At 38.6% G+C, this 27,848-nt stretch overlaps 2 protein-coding genes across 2 annotated transcripts in view; one reads left to right on the top strand and one right to left on the bottom strand.

The window, feature by feature from the left end:
- Positions 1 to 1,459: 1,459 nt before the first annotated feature.
- Positions 1,460 to 7,964, top strand: C1ql3 (complement C1q like 3). The gene is made up of 2 exons (XM_026408146.2): positions 1,460 to 2,047; positions 7,785 to 7,964. The coding sequence occupies exons 1-2, from the start codon at positions 1,460 to 1,462 to the stop codon at positions 7,962 to 7,964; spliced, it is 768 nt and encodes a 255-aa protein (XP_026263931.1).
- Positions 7,965 to 10,571: 2,607 nt separating this feature from the next.
- Positions 10,572 to 27,848, bottom strand: part of Pter (phosphotriesterase related) — a 60,910-nt gene continuing 43,633 nt past the window's right edge. The window contains 3 exon segments of the mRNA XM_026408129.2: positions 10,572 to 11,351; positions 17,579 to 17,687; positions 17,690 to 17,718. Coding sequence (XP_026263914.2) covers positions 11,141 to 11,351; positions 17,579 to 17,687; positions 17,690 to 17,718 — 349 coding nt within the window. The 3' untranslated portion in view covers positions 10,572 to 11,140.

The following is a 27,848-nucleotide window of genomic DNA, read 5'->3' as shown; positions in this document are numbered from 1 at the left end:
TAAAAAGAACCAATACCCCTGCCCCTTCTTTATGCAGTGGACATGTCCATTTAAAATCATTGAGAAATGTCTTTTGGTTTTTTAGCCCATCTCACTGTTCACAGGGTTAACATCTAATTTCATTTAGGAGGCAGGGGAGAAAAATCATAAGGTTAAAAAAATCATATGTACCATCTGGAAAATTCTACAGGGCCTTCCTTATGTTAAAAGTGGTATTTTGAAAAACACCTGAAAGCGCTGACTGCGGGTGAGCCAGTACAGAAATACTGTCAACCAGGCCACCCTCCTTTCAACCTTCATTTCCACCCTCCACCCGAGGCTGCCAGCAGTGGGGACATAGAGGACTTAGGTGTGACCCTTGAATCCTGAAAGCTGTTGCACAGCTGTCTCCCTCCCCCAAGTATGTCCAGCGAGAGCACTGCTATCGCCTGGGTTCAGCAAGGGAGTATTCAGGATCTCACTGTTCATCCATGTGCAGAGAGGGAAAAAAAAGACAGGCCGAAAAAAAAAAAATCCCACATTGTCAGAGTAATGCCAAACTCTCTCTGAGTGGGATGAGCAGAGCAGATGCTGCAATGAGATGCCAAAGCGGCTCCCCTTCCTCTGTGCCTTGGGTGCCTATAAATTGCTCCAGCGCGCGTTTGTCAGCCTCCTCTTCTCCTGGCAGGTGGTACCCAGGCAGAATTCAGCGTTCAGTCTCTCTCTCGCTCCGCTCTCGGCCGTGAGGCGCTCGCCGCTGCTCGCTAGCTCCTCCACTCCAGCCCCGAGGCTCGCCTAGCCAACAGTGCCAGCCGCCGCCGCTGCTCCGCGCACCCGGGGGGCGCCTGGTCAGAGCTCGTGCGGCCAGCGCGGGACTTTGAGGTGCGCTTCTATTAGAGTTGTGGTGGCTGCAGAGGAGGGGGGAAAAGGCAGGGGACGGGCGAAGAGACCGAGCGAAAGAAGAGAAGGAGGAGGCAGAAAAAGGCAACTTCAGACGGAAAGTTGGTGCGAACTGGCGCAGTCTGCAAAAACGGAAAAGTCGATCGCAGGCAGCGGTGGCATAAAAGTGTGAGCGACCAGGACCAGCGCTAGAGGCAGCGGCTGGTTCTGCCCTCCGGGTGGCCTCCCCGGCGCCCGCGCCAGCCACAGGTGCGAAGGGGCTCGCAGGAGGCGAGAGGGCGCCCTGCGCACCCCTCCCCCAGCCCCCACCCTTTGCTCGGGACTTCAGCTCAAGTCACTTGGCGCCCTAGCTCCCTCCCCAGCCGCAACCTCAGCTGGGGGAGCAGGAGCCGGCGAGGAGCAGCCGGCGCCCGCCAGCCCAGGGGAGTTGGGGTTCGAAGGGGATTGTTTTCGGCTCTAAGGAGGTCCCCGCCCAACCTTCAAAATTTTGTCCAAAAGCAGACAAGAGGATCGCCCCGCGCTGAGCCGGCTGGTGGGCAGCAGGAGGCGCCTGATCGCCGCCGGGGCGCTGGGGGTGGTGATGGTGCTGCTGCTGGTCATCCTCATCCCGGTGCTGGTGAGCTCGGCCGGCACGTCGGCGCACTACGAGATGCTGGGCACCTGCCGCATGGTCTGCGACCCCTACGGGGGCACCAAGGCGCCCAGCACCGCCGCCACGCCCGACCGTGGCCTCATGCAGTCCCTGCCCACCTTCATCCAGGGCCCCAAAGGCGAGGCCGGCAGACCGGGAAAAGCAGGCCCGCGTGGGCCCCCAGGAGAGCCCGGGCCGCCGGGCCCTGTGGGGCCCCCGGGCGAGAAAGGCGAGCCGGGCCGCCAAGGCCTGCCGGGCCCGCCTGGGGCGCCCGGCCTGAACGCAGCCGGGGCCATCAGCGCCGCCACCTACAGCACGGTGCCCAAGATTGCCTTCTATGCTGGCCTCAAACGGCAGCATGAAGGCTATGAGGTGCTCAAGTTCGACGACGTGGTCACCAACCTCGGAAACCACTACGATCCCACTACCGGCAAATTCACCTGCTCCATCCCGGGCATCTACTTCTTCACCTACCACGTCCTGATGCGCGGAGGGGACGGCACTAGCATGTGGGCTGATCTCTGCAAAAACAACCAGGTGAGTGCTAACTGGCAGTGGGGAGGGCGGGGAGCGGGGATGAAAGGTAAAGGCAAGAGGGAGGAGACCCCGGAAATGGGGGTGGGAGCCGGCAGAGGAAGGGCGCGGCAACCCTGATCCCGGGAGCTACTGCTAGGCGGACGTGGTGCTAAGCCAGAGAGGCGGGGATGGGACACCGAGGAGGGCGCCCCGCGGCCTGGAGAGGGTGGTTCTAAAGTCTCTCCCCGGCGCTCCGTGAGCGCGCTTGTAAGCACTACCCTCCGGTAGCTCCAGCACTGGACCATCTACTCCCTCCGACGGTCCGCGTGCCCGGGGAGGTCCGGAGCAGGAAATAACCTTTTGAGCTTGGGATTTTCAGCAGTTTAGGGTCGCTAGCTTTCCCGGGAATGGGTAGGATTGTGAGAGCCCAGAATGGGCGTGTCGAGGTGACAAACTCCGGGGAGATAGATAAGGGGTCCTAGGAGAAAAAAGGGACCCGAAGGAGTGAGTCCAAGCGGGGCGCATCCAGGGCAGAAGCGGGACAGTTAAGACCCGGAGTCACAGGGCCCTTGCAGCGTCCCAGGCAGAGAAACTCACAAATAATAAATTTCACACTCGAGTTTAGTTCTTGGCTGAAGAAACCAGTTGTCAGCTGAAGAGGCAAGGAATGCTAAGAGAAGCAAAAGTTGAGACTCGGGATTTACACAGTAAAATCACGCACCCAAACACGGGACCCAAACTCTACTGACTGGAGTAAGAACTCGCACAGGAAGGTGGCCTGGAAGGCGACCAGTTTCATCGCCGCTGTGTGACAATGGGTCTCACCTTCAGGGAGACCCCAGCTACCTGTGAGAGAGCCTTTCCAAACTCAGCCTTCTGGCTCACCTAGGGAAGCAGCCGTGGCCTTGACTAAAATAGCCTCACATTAGTCTCAGTCACTAGGACCTGCTGTCCTGAGCTGTTAGCCTCTGACATAGGGGTCAGGGGTTTGCAGTGTTAGGATAGGGCCACTATACCGTTTGCCAGAGAAATTCGCGACCATTGCAACACTGAAGCATGTTTGATCTCTTAGTCAGAGGAGGAAAAGAACTTTTCTACTACCTAAAAGTGTAATCTGACCTTTTGTACACGGCAAATCAGCAGCCGCTGGGGCGAGGCCTTTCAGCTTGCAGCCTGCAGTCGGAAATAAGTTCCTGGGCTTTGCCTGCTTATTGAGTGGCACTGGGAATGGCCGGAGACCCCGCCATCGCCCTCAAGAGGCTTCATCTCACGCAGCAACTTTGACTTAACAAGGGTTACAGGGTTTCAGGTCACTGGCCCTCTGGGAATTCAGACCACCTTAGCTTCAACCATTGCAATGGAAAAATGACGTAATTCAGTGTCAGAATTCTTTCAAAAGTGAAAGACAAATGTCCGAAGATGTATAGGAGAAAAGAAAATTAAAGAAATAAAAATGCTGACCCTATCTTTTTCTACAAATAGTTTAGGGTACCCTAGGGCACACAGAACAAAAAAGAGGGGAAATGACCACCAGGAGGCACTGGCAGGGTTGTTTATTATAGTTATTATGCAGGAAAATAATGTTAGGATAAATAAAAATTATTCACGGAGCTGTGGGATAGTTATAGGTAAATGGCTGTAAAGGGCATGACTCACCATTACCAAAATAGAGCTAGTGTGTCACTCTGACAAAATGGTTTTGAACAGCCCCTCCACAGGCAGCCATGAGGCACCCCTTTATTTACAAATTGGCTGTCTTCTGACCAAAAGGTTAGGTCTGGGAAATACTATCAGGCTGAAGAGATTTTTTTTTTTTTTCCCTTAGAGGTATCAATTAAAATGGAGTAAGTTTCCAGTTTTGTCCATAAGTGTATAAAAATGGTCATATTTTAAGACATCTGGATGTTGCAACTGCATACACAAGTCAGAATAATACATAAAAATTAGTTTAAATGTTGATGTCTAGACTATGGAGATTGTTTATTGCAGGATTCTAAGCAAAACATTTTCTTCAGATACTCTGTGTGCATTTTGTTTTTAAAATTATTTCATTGTTTGGGGTATAAGCTGCTCCTTTGTATCACTCTAGCTTACACATTCTATGAGGATCAGAAAAACAAGGAAGGCAAAATAGTCCAACTACAAGGTATAATGCTTTCCGATGCCAATATTAAGCTGTATTTCTGCAAAAGGTGTGCAACAGGTAATTCAGAAAAATAAATAATATAGTGGTAAACAACATATTTTTTTAGTTTGGTGTGGACTATTTTAGAAAATGGTTCTATTTCAATATCATTGTTAAGGAATTTTATCTCTAGAACTATTTTATCAAGTCTGGTCTGCACCACTTATGAATAGGAAATCTTGTAAAAATCTCTTTTTTATTTTAAATAAATACTTTATCTTTGATTTTCAATTATACTCTTGTCTGATCACTTTTTAGAATGGCAGTTTTTCCTCACTCCCCAAGCTGAACCAGTTTGTTTTCATAAAATAAAAAACTCATGTCAGAGTAATGTTCTATGGTTTGAGTGGATTGAGAAGTGCAAAAAATAAACAAAAAAATACAGTTCACTCTAGGAGGAAGCAATGCCTTTGGACCATAACTGTATCAGAGCCATTTTTTAAAAAAATTCTTTGTATTGAATGTAGGATCACAGATGGAAACATCAAAGGCCAGTAAATTAACCTGATGTGCCACTTAACCTTTTGTTTATGATTCCACAGAAGTACAATGAAAATGAAATTATGAGAACATCAGCAGCAATTAATTAAATTAGCAAATGTTACCATCAACATTGTCTCTAATGATAAGCCCTCAACAATAAGATAATGCTAAAACTATACAACCTATTACATCCTCAAAACAGACCACTAAAAGGACCACGGTTCTCATATTCCCCATGAAACCATCAACCTAAATTTAATCTTACCATTTGTTGAGAGCCCATGACAGTGCATATTAAAGGTAAAAGTTGGACTCAAATAGCTTACAGAGATACAGGGAAAGAATTTTAATGCTTATATATTTGTAGCTGGAAACCTGAAAAAATGTTATATGAATACAATTATTATAATGCTGCTCTAATAAGCCCCTCTAATAAAAATGAAACTGGCTTAGGATTAGAATTATAAAATAATAAAAGACCAGTTTTTTACTCGTAAGAATTTATTAGCTATGGCAATAAACACGAAATATATTGGAAAAAAATGAGTAGTTTGTGGTTTGATATTACTTTATTAGAGAGATTAATGACACATCAGACTAATTATTTTTGTAGGGGCAGTGAAAGATGGACTAAAGATAAAGCAGAATCTAAATAGTTTACCTAATAAGAAAAGATTTTAAAGCAAATACAGGTAGAAATGAGTATATTATAGAAAAGGACACATTGTAGTCCCTGACAAAATGCTGAAATCAGTGTACATTTAGGAACCTGAAAATAGCCTTCAGGGTGAACGCATTACCTTCCTCAATAGTTTGATGGCTTAAAGGAAGAATTGCTGAAGTCACTGTACTAGATACTGGAGCTTGAAATTTCAAGTCCCATTATACCTGTAGAGTATGAACAGGTGAGTGGGCATACTCAAGCCCTGTGCACTGAAGTATGGAGATTACTTAATTGGGAAAGTCTTGTGATGGAATATAGGTTTAAATCTTAGAGAACTGCTTTCATTATACAGCAATCACACTGGCTTTATCCAACAAAGGAAGTGAAAACCGTTCAGGGTGACCGTCCAGTCTCTGGAATCTCTCCAATGCATCTTCAGGGTTTTGAATTGAAAATGGTAATGTTTATGTGGCTTTGTGATTATACCCTATAGAATAAAAACTACATTAAAAAAAGACTACTGTCTCTAAATTAAGTGATTTTTAATGTGTCCTGGTTGCCAAGTGCAATCTTTGTGTAGAAAACAATGATACAAGACTCATAGGATATTCACTAAATACACAAAGCACTGAATAAAATGTGTGTCTGGTTATTAATAATAGCTGAGATGTATATTATATTTGATAATTAATACATTACTAACATAGCTAAGTATTCTTTTGTATTTAAATTTTCTCATCCATTAAAAATCCACGTGTTAAAAAAAAATCAAGTCATAACCCTCTGGTGTAGATTTTTTCCCCTGGGATTTAATGACTAGATGAAATTAATTAAATTAATCAAAGCCTTCAACTTCTACAAACTGACGATTAATTCCTAGGAAATACTGTGTGTGTAAATGTGTTAGTATTTAGTGGTCAAGACCCATCACTTCACTATTGAGTCAATTGCCTCTGAGCATAATTGCATGGTATATTGCTTTCATCATATTAGTGCCAGTTAGCACACTGTTAAGCAGTTCTAAATCCTTTAAGCCCTTTACTCCTTTTGCTATGTGATATCCAAAAAGAAATTTTTAAAATACTGCTCATATTACTTCACAAGTTCAGCAGTGTCAAAGATCCTTCTCCTTTTTTCACATTTCAGCATTAATGTGAGGATATATCACATGAAATTTTAATTTGAGAACCTATCATTTAAATTTTGAAAGAAATGCATGGCAATTCTTGACTTATGTCTCATTTCTCTCATTTTGCCAAGTGATAAAATCCAGCATATTGTACCCCAAGTCATGCATTATTACATAGTGCAGGTTTACAAAACCACTAAATCACTTGCTATGTTATTCAGGGAAATATCCTTATGGTGGAATAGAAACAAGCCACAAAGTAGAAGATGTGTTACTGAAATAAATCAAATCCAAGTCTGCCTATTCAAAGAGTTTCCAAGGCAGAATCAAAATATGTCTAAATGAATATGAAGCCTAATTTGAGTTGAGGATGTGACAGAATGTCCATATTACATGATAAGATAGGCAATTTGACTGTTTGCAAATGTTTATCAGCTCACTAATGAGACCACAGGCTCAACATGAGCAGATTATAAGCAACCTATGTCCTCAAAGCAAAAGCACCTTAAAATATAAAAGGATATTAAATGAGCATTCAAAAATTCTAGAAATATGAGAGAGCTCAAATCATGGTGATTTAGTTCCTTCTATAACTTTTAGATATGTTGCAATTAAATTGTTGATTTAAATGCACATATAATTGACAAAAAAGCACAAATAGAAAAAAAAGAACTCTGAAAACGTGGGTGGTATAACTAAAGATGTTTAAATGAGTTGAGCTTTAGAAGCAGCCTGGTAAAAGGGGTTTTAAAATGTGTTAGATTTTGAAAGTCCTAAAGCAAAGGGCTTTCTTTTTTCTTTTTATATAGTAGCAGAATGGTACTTCTCTGGGTCTTTACCTACTGTGGATCTCAATTTTCTAACAATTGTGATGAGCAAACGAAGTTAAACTTGAACTTCGGTACTTATACTCAGTTGGTTAGAATATTGCTATTTGGTTTATATTAAAATGCAAAACAATACTATTACTTCCATTTCAAAAGATGATTGGGCATAGGGATTCAAGGAGTTAGAAAAAGTAGTGATGTAGGAAGAGATTAGATTGGTATGTTTTGTTTACAATGATAGAAAAGATTGCTGGAATAGCCCTCAGTGAAGCACCATTTTCTCCCTTCCTTTGCAATAACATAGTTGCAACTGTTACAGAGAGGGACTTGCAAAGTTCAGAGGCCATGTAGATGTCCCCACACTGTCTGCGCTCCAGTAGCAAGTCTGCTTAGGATGCTGTGTGAATGGCAAAAGACGAAAACTTGAGAATTCTCTTTTACAAACTCTAATTCTTGTCTATTTCATATAGGTGCGTGCTAGTGCCATTGCCCAAGATGCTGATCAGAATTACGACTATGCCAGTAACAGTGTGGTTCTGCATCTGGAGCCGGGAGATGAAGTCTATATCAAATTAGATGGTGGGAAAGCCCATGGAGGAAACAACAACAAATACAGCACATTTTCTGGATTTATTATTTATGCTGACTGATAATGCAGAAACTAAGCTTATTATTCTGAGTTTGAACACTGGATTTGAATGGCTACCGTCAGTGAATCAAGGATCCCAGGGGATGCCAATTGCAGGGCACCTCGGTTGTGTAAATGTGGGGAAATCAAATGCTACCTGACTCACATCTGTATCACTCAGAAACATTATGTAAAAAAGTATTTAAAGCAAGATAAGCAGATGTGTGATCCACTACCGCCAAAGCAAATACTCCTATCGTTAGTGTCCATGTGAATGAAGTCCTATTATAGATCACAAATTTTTATAGAAAAATCTAAGACACTGAATTATTTCTTCAATATATATGATACTTTGGTGTACTGTGATCTTGCTGCTCTTATCCATATGTCAGCTTTGGTTCTTGTGAGTTTTCCTGCTTATTATGATACTGGAGTCCATTCATAGTGTATGGAAGAATCATTTTACCCTGCAGGAGAAGGTCTAATTGAAGTAATGCTGCTTGTCCCCAAAGAAATTGTTTGCCTTGTACTCTTGTTAACTTTAGAGCTAGACCTGGGAAAGATTCAACTTCAAGCCTTAACCTGGAATTTTCTGGATTTGTGGGAATTCCCAAGCCTATGATCATTTTCACATTTTCCTTTTATTATGAATTTTCTTTTTTTCCTTTTCTAGTGATAGTCTTTAAAAATAGATATTGAAATTGTACCATAGGATTACCCTCTAAGTGTGAAAATGTGTAATTATGTATGGTATTTAGAAAATCCCCTGTGTGTCCATTTTGTCAATAGAATACACTTAGATTTACTTGGAAAGTCAGAGAAATTTATTCTTTGGTTTTAAATCAGACTGAGGCTTTTGCCTTTTTTGGAACAAAAGGTTATTCATAACCCAATGCACAAAGGTTTAATTTGAGCTTCTGCATGCGTCACCAAGGGGACACTAGGTAAGGCCTTCAAACAGTTACTACAAATCTGTGGCCTGAGGTTATTTCAAAATTAACAATTTCACATCTAACCAATATGATGACAAAGTGTATATATTTTATATAAATACCTGCCACACACATTTATATACATATACATATATGTTAGATAAAATATTATATATATATGGCTTCAGTCCATGAGGCACAGTGGCTGTACAGCCTCAAAATTTTAATTTAAAAAAGTATATGTGTATATATACACACAGAAACATGCATAAATTATTTGACTTATTTTGGATTGAAATATATTTTAGATGATGAAAATATATGGAGTTATCAAAATAATTAAAACAACTTCTCTTTAAGAGTTATACAGAAAATGAAATCTTAACTAGGTTAAAATGCCCTATCTTCACATGTATGTAAGTTAAGCCTATGGTTGCTTTATTACCATATGCCAATCAATACTTTAACTGCATTATCTGGCAGACTATTAATATCAGGACTGCAGAAATAAAGTGGCTCTCCTTCACAGATGTTTATGAATAATTTGCATTTGAGTTATCAGTTGTTTTCTTTTTTCTTAGTTGAATTGAGGCTGACGGTCAAGCAGATTTTTAGAGTAGTGCAAACCCTTTCTCTCTAGTTAAAACACACCACCACCCAAAGCCATCTCTTTAAGGAAAAAATTAAAATGCATGTTGATTTGTCTTAACTATATGAGAAATCGCTTCCTTTTTCATTGCCTTTGAAGACTTTGACAAGTAGATTTCAAAATCAGAGATTTAAAAATCTGCTTGTTTTACTGATGAAGGACATTTGCATTTTTCATTTAAAGGATTTGGTTTGTTATCCTGGCTCATTCCTTTTTGGTACTTTCTGTTCCAATACACGAAGAGCTTGATCATCTTTGATCAGCTGAAATATCTTTAATTTAACAAACTTCGACTTTCCAAGAGTTATTCATGGTGTTCCCTTCTGAAGGTGATGCTTGCTTTGTTTAAATGCCTTGGTCTGAGTAACCATCGTGATTTATACGATTAAAAACACTTAGCCCTTTCATCAAGAATAATGACGAATTCTATTTGGCCTTTCTGATATGTAAGATAGCTCACAAATGAATTAATAGTTTTTATTTCTATTTAACAATATGTATTTATCAAAGAGAAATTGGCAGTAAAAGTTTGGAGACATGTTCTAGGTACCAAATGGCATAGTGAGGATTCAATCAAATGATTAATTTATGAACAACAGTGAATATCAATTAAAAGTTTTAACTCACAGTTTTAAAAAAGGGTTTATTTATACAAAATATCAGGGCTGGATACCTTTTAAAGAGGTAGGCTTTAGAATCAGACTGTCATTTCCAACAGATTTGACCTTTTCTTCAGATAAATAAGCATTGTTTTCTCTGTTTAGGCCCGAGGACAAACAAAAAAAGTAAAGGAAATAAAGGGACCTTTTTTTTTTGCATTATATCTTATAAATTAATTAAATTGTGGCCTTTGTTATTATAAATGTAATGATTCATTAAACTATATTATGTAATATATTTTGACTTTAATGATTGAATTTTATAATTCACTGTTATGTGTTTTTATACAAACCTTGCAAAACACAACAAAATTTATAGAAAAAAAAATGGATACAAGAAAGCAAAAGGCATCAAAACTTATTTATTATGGGTATATGTATGTAGGTAGATGGTATATAAATAATCTTCCAAAATATTTTTATTGTTGTGATTTGGTAATTATATTACAGTAGTCTTTGATAAAAAGTCTCAAACTTTAATTTCCCTTACTGCAAAAGCTATTTTAAATTGCCATATTATTCATTAAGCATTAATTAAAGAACAGCAGGATAATTAGTAGGATCATCAATATTACAAGAAACATCAGATTGCTCCAGAAGGGGGCAATTTAACCAGAAACACTTTAAATTTTCTCAAGTAGTGCAGTTGATAGATTAGGAAAAAACCTAAAAACCCCACTTAAGGGATACAGGCTTTAAATCATTGTTTGGAAATACATAATCCTGTATTTATTTTGTTAAAGCAAAATGAAAGGGCTCAATTAGGTTCAGTAACTCCCCAGAGGTGCAAATCTAATAGTTGGCCAGTTTCAGAGAAGGCAAACTTCTCTTTCTCATAAGAAGGAAATGATCTGTCATTAGTTCTATGTAGCTCTGGCTAATATCTCACAGTAGGTTTGAAATCACTGAATGTTACCTGCAAGGGTTATACTCAAGGTGTAAACTCACACATAACATCCTATTTGAAAGTTAGCCATTGCTTAGGGTTTTCTATTAGTATCTTATCAAGTGCACGCTGAGTTATACCTCTAAGTAACATTTTAGGAACGATGTTGGTGAGTATATGAGAATAGCCGTGACCTCCATACTTCATGAGTCGATGCTTCGTGTGTATGTCATGTGCCATCAGAATTCGATCTTCATAGCCCTCCTCCACCAGGAGACGCACCCTGTGGAAAAAATTAACCCATGATGTGCCATTTGTCTCACGGTTTGGATTTTCAGGGTGTTTTAAACTTTCTGCTCAGAAACCTATTGTGCTTATGGTAAAGAGACTGTGGCATGTGTATTGGGAGACCCTTAATAAACATTGTGTGGCAATGATGGAGGTATTGCTGCATCCTAGCAGGAAAAAAATCTTTATTCTACGCACACAGAAATTTCTAGCCTGTGATATTTATGGCAATGCCTGGCAATGCTGCATTAAAGATAGCTTCTAATAGGATGTGCCAGTTCCAATGAATGACCGCGTTAGCATTTCACTAAATAACTTCATTCCAGATTTGTATTCAGCTCTGATCTCTCAAATGCCCCCCTTTTAAGCCCATTTTGAGATCTCATTCTCACTCTCTCTTTTGATCTAGCAAATAAAATCAGTGGGTATTTGGGATTAAAATACAGAAACAAAAGGAATCTTCATGATAAAGCCCTGGGAGAGTAAAAATCAGTTGGTTTGCAAATGAAGGGCAGTTGTACAGTCAGTGAAGAAGGGTTGGCAAAAGTACTTCTGTTTTTTGAGATTTTGTTCCTTTAAATTCTATGGGAACTATGACTCAGTACCGGTCTCTGAGCATTGGGTTAAATTGACCAAAAAAAAATTTACTCCACCTTTCTTCCTTATCAATAAGATTGCTAAAATAATAAGTGGTTCCTTTAAATTTATAATCAGTTGACAAAGAAACAGCTTCCTGACTATTGTCTAAAAATGTAATCCTCTTTGCTTAGTTAAGTGCTGTAATCTGTAGTGTGAGTCACCTCCCGACAGCCACCATCTGTATGTGTCTGGACTCTGGGCAGGGTCTGTCTTGATTCCCATGGTAAGGCAAAAATGAAACTTGCAAACAATGGTTCTTCTCTGAGATTCTTGTGCAGTCTATATGGGTGCTGAGAGTCCCAAATGGATGCAGCTGGGGAGACAGCACTTTCCTCCAGGTTCTGAGCATTTGAAAGATATCCTTTTGCTTTCAGTAGAAACCATTTCTTTGCATTCCCTGCATGAGACCTATTTAATAACTACCATGGTAAGCAAAAATGTAAGGCACTCACACAAAACACTCAGGCTCAAAGTCCTGCCCTCTGAGAATGTGCATTTTAGAATACATCATAACTGAAGATTAGATCTTGTATTTGCAGGTCAAAGGAATGTAAGTACCAGAGCAGAAGAGCCAACCTTGGTGCTTTGTCTAGGAATCAGCATTCATACCATGGGTATCCCATGCCTGCCCCATAAATGCACCGAATGCCGTTTGTGCCATCAGGTTATTTGGTTCCTTGAAATGTGCCCTGATCTGCAATTCCTTTTGGAACTAATTCTATTTAAGGGAATTATCTAGAAGGGGCATATGATCATTAGTGGAAAAAAGGGAAAGATTTGACAGAATGCATACAAGATGCTGAAAATTAGTGTGATGTACTTTCATCCACACCTGCAAAGGAATATTGTAGTACAGGAGCTTGTAGAAGACACTTTCTCCTCAATGTTTTATGAATAGTTTGAAAATTTTTAAAATTTCTTTTCTTTATCTGAGAGTTATGAGAACTCACTACCACAAGGGCACACATATGGATAAACAAACTCCTACAAGATGCCTTTTGTCAGGGCTGGGGATGTGGCTCAAGCGGTAGTGCGCTTGCCTGGCATGCACGGGGCACTGGGTTCAATTCTCAGCACCACATAAAAATAAAAGATGTTGTGTTCACCGAAAATTAAAAAATAAATATTAAAAATTCTCTCTCTCTCTCTCTCTCTCTCTCTCTCTCACTCAAAAAAAAAAAAAAAAGAGATGCCTTTTGTCATGTTTTGAAACACAAGGTTATCAAATTGGGAATCAGTAAAGAAAGAATATGGTGGGTAAAATGTTCTTATTTAAAACAGAGAACTAATAAAGCTCATTAAGTCAGTGATCTGGAGATCAGTTATCTCATGAGCCAAATCATGTTCTGGCTCTAGAAACATAATACTATTCTGACTACTAGGGAAACCTGCCTGATCATGCCTTAACGAAGAGATGATCTTTCATGTGGCACCGTGTAGAAGAACAGGAGTTACAGAGATGCCGCCAGAAGGGAAGAACCGCTACAGATGAGAAGACAAAAAATCACAGTAATTATAGAAATACAAATGAGTTAGTGTTTTGCAAACAAATATTAGAGAGAGACTACAAAGTGTGAAAAGGCAGAGATATAATAAGATTTGAGAAATGGAGCAGAAGATTGAAAACAGGTGTTAGACACAGAATTTGTGGTGCTGAAAACCAGAGGTAGGCAGAAGCATGCTTATATGTTTTTGCACTTCAGAGATGTCAGACTACTATGGCTAAGCAGGACTGCAGATGAATGATAGAAACCAAGATGTGGGAAACAATGGGGTATGGAGTACCCATAACCCACAAGGTCATTCAGCTATTAACATGAGCTGTTCTGGAGTACACAAAACACACAAGGTCATTCTGTTATTAACATGAGTGACCCCAAGGCATGGCTATAATTTAAAGAAATTAAGCATACGCACAAACACATACCTATAAACATATGCATATATGAAATAGCACATATGTATCCCATTTATATATATATATATACATATCTATTCACATATTAAATATTGATCTATGTTCATGTATTCAGAATAATTAAATTTGGCTCAATAAAAGATAACCAAAATTAAATTCTTGTTCTTGAACTACTAGTCAGAAGGTGCTAAAAAGGAATTCTGTGGAAGCCACTGGTCATCTTTTCCTCATATCTCCTTTATATATGCCCTTTTTCAGATCTCCTGTCTCCCAGAAGGTCTGGGAACCTCGTGGAAAGGCTAGGGGTGAAAGACACACATCACTTAGGAAAAGAAAGCAGATCCAGAGAGCAAACTTCCAATTTCCAAGATGAATTGCAAAACATGTTGAAGACATTCATCATGAAATCATGTTTTTAAGATCATAAAAGATAAGAAAGATCTACCAATCCATTTTAAATTATGATTATCTTTGGGCAAAAAATATTCCCTCCTGAGTAAAAACCAAACTGGTAGTTCCCTAGGGAAACCTGTTTGTCGATATTGGTATTCCTGAGCAAGAAAATTAAAATCATAAAATAAAAAGGAACAACAAATCTGTCATAGAACTGGTTTAAGTATTAAAAAAAAGAAAAAAGAAAACATTTGGCTTTTGGTTTGGGGGGATTGGCTTATTTTGCTTAGCATGATCCTCCAGTTCCATCCATTTATGATATGTGGATGCTAATTCACAATGGGGGGAGGACTAGGAAAGAATAGAGTTACTTTAGGTAGAGGGGAATGAAGGGAGGGGAGGGGGTATGAAGATAGGAATAATAGTAGAATGAATCAGACATTATTTCCCTATGTACATATATAATTATACAACTGGTGTGATTCTACATCATGTACAACCAGAAGAATAAGAAATTATACTCCATTATATATGATGCAGCAAATTGCATTCTACTGTCATGTATAACAAATTAAAACAGATTTTAAAAAGAAAAGAAACAGGAGTCCTGTGTAGTGTGGCACCCTGTAATCCTAACAACTCAGGAGAGGAATGCAGGAGAATCTCAAGTTCAAGGCTAGCCTCAGCAACTTAGTGAGAACTTTTCTCAAAAAAGGACTGGAGATGTAGCTCAGTGAAGTGCCCCCAGTTTCAATCTCCATTACCCAAAACAAAACAAAACAAAAAATCCTAGCTGCTAGCTTCATCAGTCAAGTCCATTCAATTGGTTTGCTCATGTAGAGTGGTTGCCACCTTACACAGCTAGCATAACATTTATCAACTAGCTCTGTCCTATGATATTAAACTTTAAGCACATTTTAATAGTACTGAGGCAAGGAGCAATGTCAATACACAGGGGAAGCAAAAGGCATGAGAATGTCAGGGTCAACCTCCCAGAGTAGCAATCCTACGGATGTTCCAACTATGATCACTGGCTCAGGATAGTTCCTTCAGCCCCAGAGCCTGCCATGTTTAACTATTGATTCTCAAGCCTCATACTCTCTGGACATCACCTCTCAATTCCAGTTTTTGCTTACTCCTATTTCAACCAACGTGTTACACTCATAACCATGTTCTAGTCCTTATCATCATGGAGAGCTGCTCCTCTGATGGCTCAACTTTCTGCTGCCCAGTCTGATCACGTGACCTCTGCCTACTGTTACTATTTACCCCCTTGCACTGTACATATTCATCCACTTCATTGAAGCATCCAGTTCCTTGCCCTGATGGGCTATTCCTATACATTTCCTATTTCTTTCTACATTTCTTCCCTCCAGCTTGATTCCATGACCCTCATGTCAACCCCTCCTTTGTTCCTCTGGCTATCACCCACATTTTTTTCAGATAGAATCCCAACCCTAGATCAGACTGTTCTGATGTTCTCATTCTACCCACAAAGTTTCTCTGAACCTATTCCAAAAACTCATTATTTTTTTTTTTGAAAACAATCCCCAAATCATTCGAATTGGTGGCCATACACAGTCATTGTAGCATGCTTTCCAGCCTCCACTGGGTCTCTCATGTCCCCCTCACTCACCAACAGCATGCCTTGCCTTTATTCCCCCTCTCCAAGATCCTTCCTTCCCTGCATCCACTCCTTCTTTTTCAGGAGATGACCATGTTTACCTTACCGGGGTACTAGAAAACCCATGGCTATGTGGACTCCATTTCCTGTTCCTCTCACTAAGACATTTTTCTGCATTCACACCATTGCTTGCTTGTGCTTGTTCATTGCAATGGAGAAAATCATCCTTTCAACCAATTTTCTATTTACTCTCCGGATTCCATCTATTCATCTTGTAAGGAGTCCTGATCTCTATTTCTTATCTCTCCAGATTTTTTAAAGTGAACCATCTATTGAATACCTCCAAATTCTGCACTCAGAAACTTTGCACACTTTATTTCATATAAGTTCCATAATTCTCCTGTGCAATGCCATTGCTTTCCTGGATCCATTCTTTCTGTCTCGTTTCTCTCTGTCACTGCTCTTGCTGTAAGCCACATAAGCCATTCACCTCTTAATGGACATTTCCAGAGATCCTGTGTTATCTTCTAATGTCAGCCCCACCTGCTTCCTTCTTTCTCACCTCCTCATTCTTCAAGGCCATACTTACTGACCATGAAAGGAAAAATTCCTCATTTTCAGATTTGATGGATACTTTCAGTCTTGATCTCATTTGATTCTCTCATATGACAGTTGTTTAACCCTTCACCTTTAAGCACACTTCTCCATGGACTTTCATAACACTTTCCTCTGATGTTATCAATTTGAAAATCTTTTCACCTGTTCTTGAATGGCTGTTCCTAAAACTCTATTCCACAAATATCTGGGTCCCCGGGTCCTGATCCTTATCTTTGCTGTGAGTGATCTCATTCCTTCTCTTGGATCAAACTATCACTTACCAATGAAGTCTAAATTTATGTCCCAGCCCAAATCAGAGACATAAATGTATGTTTCTGCCCTGAGACTTACATCCTTACCTCAGGGCCCCACAAGATAACAACAATACTTCTAAAGTCTTCATTATCAGACCCAAATCTGTTTCTCTTCCCAGGTTCCTGAGCTTGGTTCATTCAATCTTCATATGACCATGGGTAGTTATCTTTGACTTGCTAAAATTTTCTACATGATTGCAAAGCATCCTATTATTGTTTGCTTTATTACAAATTAAGAAATTTGGGGAGGTTGTATTTTATATGATATTGGGTGCTTGAACATTATATTTTTAGCATTTAAGTTGCAGTAGCACCTTTAAAGAATTCTTTGAATGAAGCATTTCAAATATTAATTGTAGGAAGTCCTGACTTTATTGTGGTCAACCTGGAATAGAAACAGCTTATTTCATTATGGGAAAGAGAAGGAAAATGTCTTTTGTTCTCTTCCTGTCGTGGCAGGGATTGAGTATTATATGTCTTATTTTTTTTTGTCAGTTGCCCATCTGAAGTGAACTTCTAAGGCTCTGCTAAGCCTTATCCTACTTAGGATGACTCATTTTCTCCTTGAAATAATATGTAGAAATTTTCTCCCTGAAACAGCTCAGATATATTTTTCTCTGAAAGTCTGTGGTTCAGCCTGCTTACTGTTTTCTAAATCTTTGCTAATACTCACCCAGATATGAAAATCCAAAAGGACTGGTAAAAGAGAACACTATGAGAGATTTTATCATATTTACCTTCTAATTCTTTTGTTATCATCGGGCATATCAATATCTGGGTTGAATTGATAATTGAGAAATTCAGTACCAAAGAGATCATATTCCAAGTAGCAGCCAAGTTGAGCAACTCCATTAGCTCCTTCTTATCAAGTATAGACCTAGAGACAATAAGACAGACATCTAGTTATTATTAAGAGCATATTCTCCACATACACAGATTAGAAGTTTTAAACAGGCTATGTACTTGAATATAGTTTAACCAAAAGAACTTTTGAGTTCCTTTTTATGATGTGACTATAAAATAGTAAGATCAGGGCTGGGGTTGTAGCTCAGTGGCAGACCACTTGCCTAGCACAGGTGAGGTCCTGGGTTCAATCCTCAGCACTACATTAAAATAAATAAATAAATTCATAAAATAAAGATCAAATGCTTTAAAAAATTAGTTCAATTTGTTTTTAAGAAACAAAAGGACTTTCCCACCCCAAAGGGAATTTTTCACTTCTAAAATATGTGGGAACTATATGGCTTATTTGAACTACGCTGGCATTTCTGAAAAATAATTTTGTAACCATCTTTTGGAACTGTCCTTATGATATGTTTCACATTCTTCTGAAAATCCTTAATGGGTCAAATTTTCATTCTCTAAGGATTTCCATGAACAGTGGAAACTATCAAGGAAAATTTGGTATTTGGTGTGATAAATTAGGTGAGTAGTACTAATCTGGGTGAAACCAGAAGTGTTACTCTAATGTAGCAGGGAGATTTCCTTATGAAGATTGTAAAGGGGCTCTAGAATTAATTCCAAAGTCTATGTGAATATCACTTCAAAAATTTATAAGGGACTTATACAAATATATATGTTTGGTTCTGTTTATTAAAAAATAAGATCATTTATGGTAAATTTTGTGGATATTGTCTCATTTTAATGGGTATATTAAATATCTCTATTTTAGGATACACATATGTATCATACACACATATGTACATCAGTGGGAAGACAGAGAAATGTAAGATAAGTACAGGTTACAGATGGGGAATAGGACATGGAGCAAGAGTCGATGACCTCTACAAATTTAGATTATAAAAACTAAAAACATATGCATTAAAGAAACTCTGAAGTATCATTGTAGGCATGAAGCCACAGATAAATAAGAATAACCATCCTGCCAGAGAACAATATGAAAACAAGATGTGAGGGCAAAGCACTGTTTAGACATTAAGGGAAGAGAGTCAAGGATCTAGAAAAGGAAGTGATTGTTTGGGATCTAAACTTGGCCTGGAGAAGAGTGGGCAGTGCCAGTCATTGCTTTATTTGGCTTTTAGCCAGGCTGACATTTCATCCCTTTGGCAACTCCAGATGCAAGAATTAATGCACCATTAAATGTCTATAAAATCTGCTTCTAAGAGGTCAGAAGTATTTTTAAAGCATTTGTTCCAAATCATGGGAAGACCAATTAAGCTTCCATGTGTCATGGGTACGAGGGTCTTCTACGTTCCTGGGAGTCGAGTATGGACTTTCACTCTCTGAGCCAGTATATTATTATGGCTGGCTTCTTTTTCTTCTATTCACCAATTTTTCATAATTCATAGTTTACAGTATTGCTTTAGGAAGGGAGGCTAAGCAATCTTTCCTTCATATTCTAAAATATGCATTAGCACCATGTTATCTTCTATTAATACTACTCTTTTCCCATCTTCTTACCATGGAGACCATCTTTTGCTTTCAAAATTACTAGGCTAAAAGAATATCTGTTTTTCTATAGTAAACATATTATGTTTTCCCCCAAAGAACCATGCTTAAAAACAAAATATACACAATTGAAATAGCATAAGGGAGAAGAGATAAGTTTAGTATTCTCCCTTATGAGTCAATTTGATTTGATTTGTTAATTACCCAAATATGAGCAAGGTACTGGGTGAGGGAAGTAAGGAGGCAGATGGAGGTACCAATAGGTTGGATCAGACTCTTATTTCTGTTTCTAATGCCTTTTTCCCTTCTTTTTCTCTAACATTCTACAACTAAGTTTTCTAAAATGAGGTATATACTTACTGAAAAATAAAAATGTAAAAATTATAGAAAATCTTCAGTCTTAGTTCCAATTGAAAATAAAAAGTAAAGTTGCCTATCATCATCATAATAGCTAACAATTTAAGAACTTTCTATATGTCTGGTATTTTACTAAGTGTTATACATTTATTATATCACTACTCTCCATAATTCTCTTGGGTCTCAATTTCACTGATGAAGAAACTGGAACTGAAGAGATAAGATTCATTCTAAGGCTGGCACCTATACTCTTCACCATCATACTATATATATTTCCTACTTCTGATTTTACTCAATAAAATTACAGTGCATAAAGCATATCACTTTGAGATTTAATTTCCTCCCCAAGACATCCTAAATGGCAGTTGAAAAAGTAGGAATTTACCATCAAGGGATAATATGGAGTAAGGAAGTAAAAACCACAGAAAGGCAAGAAAGGGTTAGCTTGTAGAGAACTTTAATTACCAAGTCAGAATGTAACTATGTATAATGAGCAAGATTTATGGTTATTTTGGACAAATTGAATGTCATTATCAAAGGACATGGAATAATTTCAGTCAAGATGGTTGCTTGCTTTCTTCCTATAAAACTCATATTGGTCTCGGCTCCTTGCATATATTTAGAGATACAGGACCACTTTCTATCACCAGATCAGACGTACTGTTTACATTTGATTTCCACTTAGATGTATAATAGTTTGAGCATAACATGTCCCAAACTGAACCCTCCATCCACCACCCCAATTGGCTGCTACAGTACCTTTCTGTGTCTCAACTGGTGGCAACTCTGCTATGGTTTGGATAAGGAGCCCCAAAGGCTCCTGTGTTAAAGGTTTGGTCTCCATCCTATAGCACCACTGGGAGGTGTTAGAACATTTAAGAGGTAGGGCCTAGTGGGAAGTCTTCCAGTCATTGTGGGGTGCATCCTTGAAGGTGATATTGGAATCCTAGCTCCTTCCTCTCCTCTCTTTCATATCCCAGCCATGAGATGAACGGCTTGGCTCTGTCTTGTGCTCCCGCCATAATATGCTGCTTCTTCCACCAGAGGGCTAAAAGCAATGTGTCCACCAGATCATGAATGGGGTCTCCTAAACTGTCAATCAAAATCAACTTTTCTATTTACAACATGATTTATATCAGCAATTTGCTACAGAAATGAATGGAAAGCTGACCAACACTCTCACACGCATCCCACCCAGGCGATGGGAATGGGGTTCCCCTTGGTGGAATGGGATGGCTACAAAATAAAATCTAAGAAAAATAGAATGCTGAGAAAGCTACAGGACACAGAAAATATTTTCAGAAAGCAGGGATGGGACAGGTTAGCCGATCATACAGATGGAGCCTGTATATTAAAAAGCAAAATGAACCCCGTGCTTGCTTTATTTATGTCAGGGAATATCAAAGGCCTTCCATAGAATGTTCTTCACCAAAAAAGGTTGAAGGTGGGCTGTCCAGTTCCCAAGGGGTTACACCCATCTTCGGAGCCACTGTGAAGGGTCTTCCTAGTAGATCAGAGATAAAGGTCATGTGCCTTGGGCAATCTTTTTCATGGGAGAGATACAGATAGTTCCCAAGGTTAAACCTAAAATCTCCCTGGCTGCCACACCAAGAGAAGACCCTCAAGTAATTCACAGGTGGCTTCCCGCAAACACAAACTTCATTCTACCTGCTTAGGCCAAAAAACTTATGGTCATTCCTGATCACTTTCCTACTTCCAAATTCCACATTTAATCTATCAGGATATCTTCTCAGCTCAACCTTTAAAATACAATGTTCAAAATTGCCTCTCTGGCTACCCCGTATCAGAAAGACCCCATGTCAGAATGCTGGATCCTTGCAATAGAGTCCCAAGTGCTTTCTTAGCTTCTACCTTTGCTCTATTATTGTCTATTTTGGGGGGAGGGGGGCGGGACCAGGGATTGAACCCAGGGGCACTTAACCACTGACCCACATCCTCAGCCCTTTTTTGTATTTTATTTAGAGATAGGATCTCACTGAGTTGCTCAGGGCCTCGCTAAGTTGCTGAGGCTGGCTTTGAACTCTTGAGCCTCTTGCAGCAGCCTCCCAAGCCACTGGGATTACAGGTATGTGCCACCATGCCTGGCTAATAACTGTCTATTTTAATAGCAACAAAAATGTAATTTATGCACCTAAGTCAGATCAAGCCTCTCCTTGCTCAGAACCCACCAGTGGCTTCCCATTTCCTATAGAGTAAAAACCAAGGCCTTATGATAGATAAGCTGCAAGGCCCTTGTGATATATTTCCACGTAGTCTTCCAAAAGCCTCATCTCAAGTGAATGGGGACTACAGGGACCCAATTCTCCACAAGGATATATAAATGTTACATTGTAAATGTAACATTACATTGTAAATGTTGTCTGAAGAATGTCCCCATAAATAGAGATTTGTTCCTAGAGGAAGACTAACACTGGTCAATGAGATTTTATGTACACATGTAAGTTTAAAAACAAAATAGGTAAATAAATAAATAAATAAATAAATAAACAAACCCTGAGAATTCTTACCCTGTAGAAAAGTACATAGAAATGAGTGTGACTTGCCAGGTGTCATGGGCACACCTGTCATCCTAGTGACTCAAGCCGAGACAGGAGGATCAGAAGTTCAAGGACAGTCTAGGCAACTTAGAAAGACCCTGTGTCAGAATAAAAATTAAAAGGGTGTAGCTCAGTTGCAGAGTACGTGCCTAGCATGCTTTACAGTCCTGGATTCCATCCCTAGCAATACACACACACACACACACACACACACACACACACACACACACACACAAAAGCAGTATGATTTTGAGGGAACTGGTTCATATGTAAAATATTCTTTAAAATTTTATAGTCATATGTAGTGGAGAAGATTTCTTTAGAAGGAAAATAATTAAATAGGTCTTTCGGACATTAGGAAAAGGTACTTGAAAAAAGAAAGGCAGACAAGTTTGTTGTCATTACAAATGTGTATCTCTATATGTAGTTATTTGTATTTTTTTAACTGCCATTTAGTGATATGATCTCCCTCTTCTGGATAACTAAACATTATTATTAAGCAATTAAGAAATACATTCATTTAAATTCTTCTTGTGGAAGAAAGAAACAGAGCAAAATCCATGGGAAGAAAACAGTCTAAACGATAATGCATATTTTTCAAAGGAAAGTCCTAAAAAACAGCAGGTGGAGGGAATAGGCATTGGATGCTACTGAAGATTAGGGTGGGGAATGTAGATAATGCCAGAAAATCAACACCTAATAATCACCAGTTATGTAATACATATCTAGTTCTTTTTACCCTTACAAAAGTAACATGAAGAAGGTATGAATATCCCGATTTTACAGATGAGATAACTAAGTCTCAGAAAAGTAACTGAGCTTTTGAATTGAGAGGTTGTGAGGAAGCCTAGATTACTTTTTGTATGTAGGAATCGTGTTCTTAAACCAATCCTGTCCATGATGAGGCACACACCCATCAGACTAGATCCATTCTACCTTGCCAGATCTCACTCTGTGGAGAACTATGCACCATCATGATGATACCTAGAAGCACCCTCTTCTACATTGTCTAACAAAGTGATGTAGTTACATGACATTGCCATAGGTTGGATGACCTCCAGGGACTGCCAATGTGCCATCTGAAATTTCATTTATGCAAGTGAATTTTTTTTTCTACTTGGAGAAAGAATTGACCCCAAATGTCAGGATGGCACCATGGGAACAAAGACTCTGCTTGATATCCTTCAGATGAGGATAAGCAGAGGTCTTGCCCTTCCTGGACATCCGTGATCTCACAGCACATCTGATCAGAGTGGAGAAGCTAATCTCAGTCTCCCTCATTTTATATTCCACATCCATGAATAATTCTATTTTTTTTCCTATTTTGCTCTTCCCCAGGTTTTAAAGTAGGTATTTTTCAGGTCATGCCCTAAACAGTGAGGTGTCTGTGACATACAGAAGAACTACTGCAGTTCACACTGAAGGATAATCCCTTCTTCAAGGACGGTAAAATAATTGCAATATCACTTATGAAATATCTTGGGCTTTACTTTCAGGAAAGTGAGATTTTGGTGTTTGTTCTTATCATTCATAGGAAATAATTTCTTCTACTGCATATTTTATACTTTTGTTCTCCAACTAATAAATTGGTATTACATATATAACATGGAATAAATTGATACATCTTTGCAAGGAACAGACATAAATTTAACAACAACATGTTGCCATCATCCTAGAAAATGGTATCTGAATTGATTTTGGCTATCTTCATTTTCAGAATATACATATCATTTACCTAGTGTCTTAAGGCTGGAATGAAAACACAAGACATTGATTCTATTTTTCAACCCCCTTTATATTCTAGATCTTATCCATGTGCTGAGGGGTTTAGTTGAATGTCAAAATGCACTCTTGAGTGGGAGTAAGAAACTGAGTGAAATGAAAATTAAGACGGGGTCTTTGAGCTCTCTAAGCAGAAAACTAAATGGCAGAGGAGAGGCTGTGATTCGTGGGAATGAGTGATAATAACCACACCTACCACTTGTCTTAAGATTTACAGTTTCAAAGAACTCCCAAACACATTATTTTATTCCATACATTCAAACACATCTCTGCAAATTAATTCGGAAAACATCTATTGTCACCTATCTGGTGCTATCCTTTGTGTTCAGAATACAAATATGAATAAGGAACTTCAGCTGCTGTCTCAGGGGACTTAAAGCCTGTGAAAGAAGATAGATATTTAAACTAATGATTGCTATTGTGTTAAAAGTTTTTATAGTACAAAAAATACAAAATATTATGAAAGAATAATGAATGAAGTAATTCACTTGCATTAATCTCCAAGTGTACTATTCATATAATGTGTGATGAGGTTCCAGTGTGGGGTGAGGGATGGACATTCCATAAGAACATCTATTGAGAGTCAAAGAAAATAGTTTACTATTCTTGATTTATAAGACTGTAGCCTAACAGAGGTAAAATACATGAGGGAAGAAACCTCCATCCATCCATCCACCCATCTACCCATTCATTTTATAAGAAATTGTCAATCACCTATTTACTATGAAGCATGAGCAGGAAAACAAAGACAAATAACCCACAGTCCTATTCTTCAAGAGTTCAATGTTTACTGGGGAAAAGAGAAATGGAAACAAATAATTGCTATATAGAATTTACCAAGTATATTAATAAGAATACTTTTAGGAACTGGGCTAGCAAAGAGAAAAAGATAACAAACACAGCTTGGCTATTTCAGTAAAATATTTGGAGAGAGGAAAGCCTTTTGTGAGTTGACTATTAAAGGAAGACTACCAGCGATTCGTAGCGAGGTCTAATGTATGGGGGAAGCCATAATAATGACCAGTCATGGCACTCAAAGACATGGGCAGTGTGGCTGTAGCCCAGATTCTGTGTGGTTCCTGAGGAATGATGGCAGAGGTGGATGAGAAGTGAGGAATCTAGAGCATAAGGGACTCATCGAAAGACTTTAGGTCAAGGGGCAGGAAGGTAATCACATTTGCACTTGGAGAAGTGATCAATCTGGTGGTTTGTGGAGGTGAGATTCTGGAAGAAAGCCAAGGGAGTGGTTCTCTTCTGCAGACTCCTAAGAGTTCAGATGAAAAATGAGGGCCTGAATTCAGGTAGTAACAGAGGAACAGGCAGGGTTGTATTTGGAGATCTTAGTGAGGTTGACAAGTCTTATCAAGTGGGTGTGAAGGGAAGGAAGGAATTTAGCTACACCTTTGGGTGTACAGTACTGTCCTTGACCAGAATAGGGAAAGGAGGAGCAGTAATTAATGAGGGGCACTGTGAACACAATAAGGATGAAGGAGGAAACTCAAGGGCAGGTTTTGGGAAAATGATTAATGCTATTAAATGATACCAAGAACATGGAAGGAGTAGGCTCTGAAACTCATTGAAAAAACTGGTGAAATAATTATGACAAATAATAATGGTGTTACAGAAATGAAAAACTAAAGCATGGATCTTTTATGTGATCCACAGCCCAGTTATTCCAACTCCTAGTCTGATGCTCTTTGCTTTATGATGTGCTGTGACTTGATGGTAGGCTGTCAGCCATTCTAATCTATGAATTCCTGGGTACCCAGAGGTTGGGTACCATGAAGGCAGCTCTGTTTTGTTCACTGAGCTAGTTAGGGCAAAGCATGAAACATATACCCTGATAAACCTTTTATCTTTAATCAAATAATTTTTTAAAATTGGCACACAAATGCAACAATACTCTTACATATGACTAATTTAAAAGTGAATTTCAATGACTTACCATTATAAAAATTGTCTATCAAAAAAAGTGATTCCAAAACTACTCTATTCTCCTCATCCTTGAATTTCTCAATTAAAAACCAGTGGATGTACAAATATACAGATAGAACCATACAAAATTCTTTATTCTTCTCCTTCATCTTTTTTAGCCATTTTCAACTGCAACTTAGAAGAATTACTAAGCTAGAAATATTCACCTAATAACTGAAATGAATTTTAAAATATTTTTGTGCAATTTTAAAGAAATTAATAAGTGGTTATAAGCTAATGCTTATAATCTAATTTACTCTAATCTAATAAAGTCAATATTGGCAGTTTCAAAACACGATTCATATGTTCTCCTACACTGCTAATGGCAGCTCCATTTAAAAGATAAACTCTGCAAATTATTTATTTATTTATTTATCTATTTATTCATTTATATTTTTGTGGCGCTGGAGATTGGACCCATGCTAAGCTCTACCACTGAGCTAAATCAACAGTCCCTAAAAACTTCTTAATTGATGGATTTCACTTCACTTTATTTCAACTAATTAAAAGTAAATTTAATTAATTAAAAATAAACTTAAATGTCAGAAATGATATGTGATTTAAACATTGCCAATTATTCTTTTAAAAAATCATAATTTGCTACTTCAATTAAATATTTACCAAGAATTTTTCTTTCACTTAAATTCAATGATGCATTCACACTAATGTACCAGCTTATGCCTATAGATAGATATGTAAATATTTTAAAGATTCACTTCTGCTTTTTTAATAGGATTTCTTTTGCATTAAGCCATTACTTTAAGGGAAGAGGACTTTCAATATTAGAGATTAACTGGGAATTAAAAAGACAATAGAAAAGTAATTCAGACTGCCATTATCTATATTTTATCAAGTGTCTTCTGCCCACACTTTTCAGTTCTCTGATTGCTTAAGTCCATATTTGATGACATCATAGGAAGGAATGATGTCACACTTTCAATATTATGACTTAAGTGTAGGTTTAAGCAAAAGGAACAGATGGCTCCAAGAGAAAAACCCTTGCTTAAATTAGACCAAAACGAGAAGCTGGCTCCAAATTGCAAAATGTAATTAAAATGTTATTTTAAAATACATTTCACAGTTTATACATCTGAGGAAGAGCTTTTTACCATATGAACTTTCCAGCTGCCACAGAGCACAAAAGAGGTTGCATTTTTCCTGTAAGGCGCTACACAGTTCAGGGAATGACGGTATTGAAGAGAGTGAAGATAAATCTCATAGACATGGCAATCCTATTTGTTAAAATGTCACATTTCATGCGAATGGTGTCAGAGGCATGAAAAATTGCTTCAGAAAAAAAATTACTAGAGCCAGTTTTCAGTGGTAGAATATACTGGGTAGAATCCACAGCCAGGGCTTTCTTTGCCCTGGCATTGGTAGAGCTGTTCAAATGTCTTAGTTAAAGAGTACAATTTGGGACACTCAGCAAATGTCAGTAACCATCATAACGTAATTGCATTTTCTTAATGTTGGGTGTTTCCTTTGTGAATGGCACATTATAATTATACATAATAGTGGGACTCATTATGCCTTATTCATATACGCACATAACATAATTTGGTCAATCTTGTTTCCCAGGATTTTCTCTTTCCTCTTCTCCCTCTCCATGATCCACTTGCTCTATTCTGCTAATCTCCCTTCTATTATTATTCAAATAGTGCATTATAATTTCATATGTGTACACACACACATATATAGACAAGATTCATTGTGGTAGATTAATACATGCACGTAGCATAATTTGGTAGATTTCATTCCCTAGTACTTCCCATGTCCTCCCTTCCTCCCTCTTTCTGGATCTCCTTCCTATATTCTATTAATCTCCCTTCTACTTTCATAATTTTTTTAGAAATTCTTTCTCTCTCTCTCTCTCTCTCTCTCTCTCTCTCTCTCTCTCTTGGCAATTGCATTAGTTAGGCACTATTTA

The sequence above is a fragment of the Urocitellus parryii genome, chromosome 9 (assembly GCF_045843805.1).
Source record: "Urocitellus parryii isolate mUroPar1 chromosome 9, mUroPar1.hap1, whole genome shotgun sequence".
NCBI classification, from domain to species: domain Eukaryota; kingdom Metazoa; phylum Chordata; class Mammalia; order Rodentia; family Sciuridae; genus Urocitellus; species Urocitellus parryii.
The sequence above is the reverse complement of the archived record's forward strand: the minus strand, read 5'-3'. Positions and strand labels throughout refer to the sequence as shown.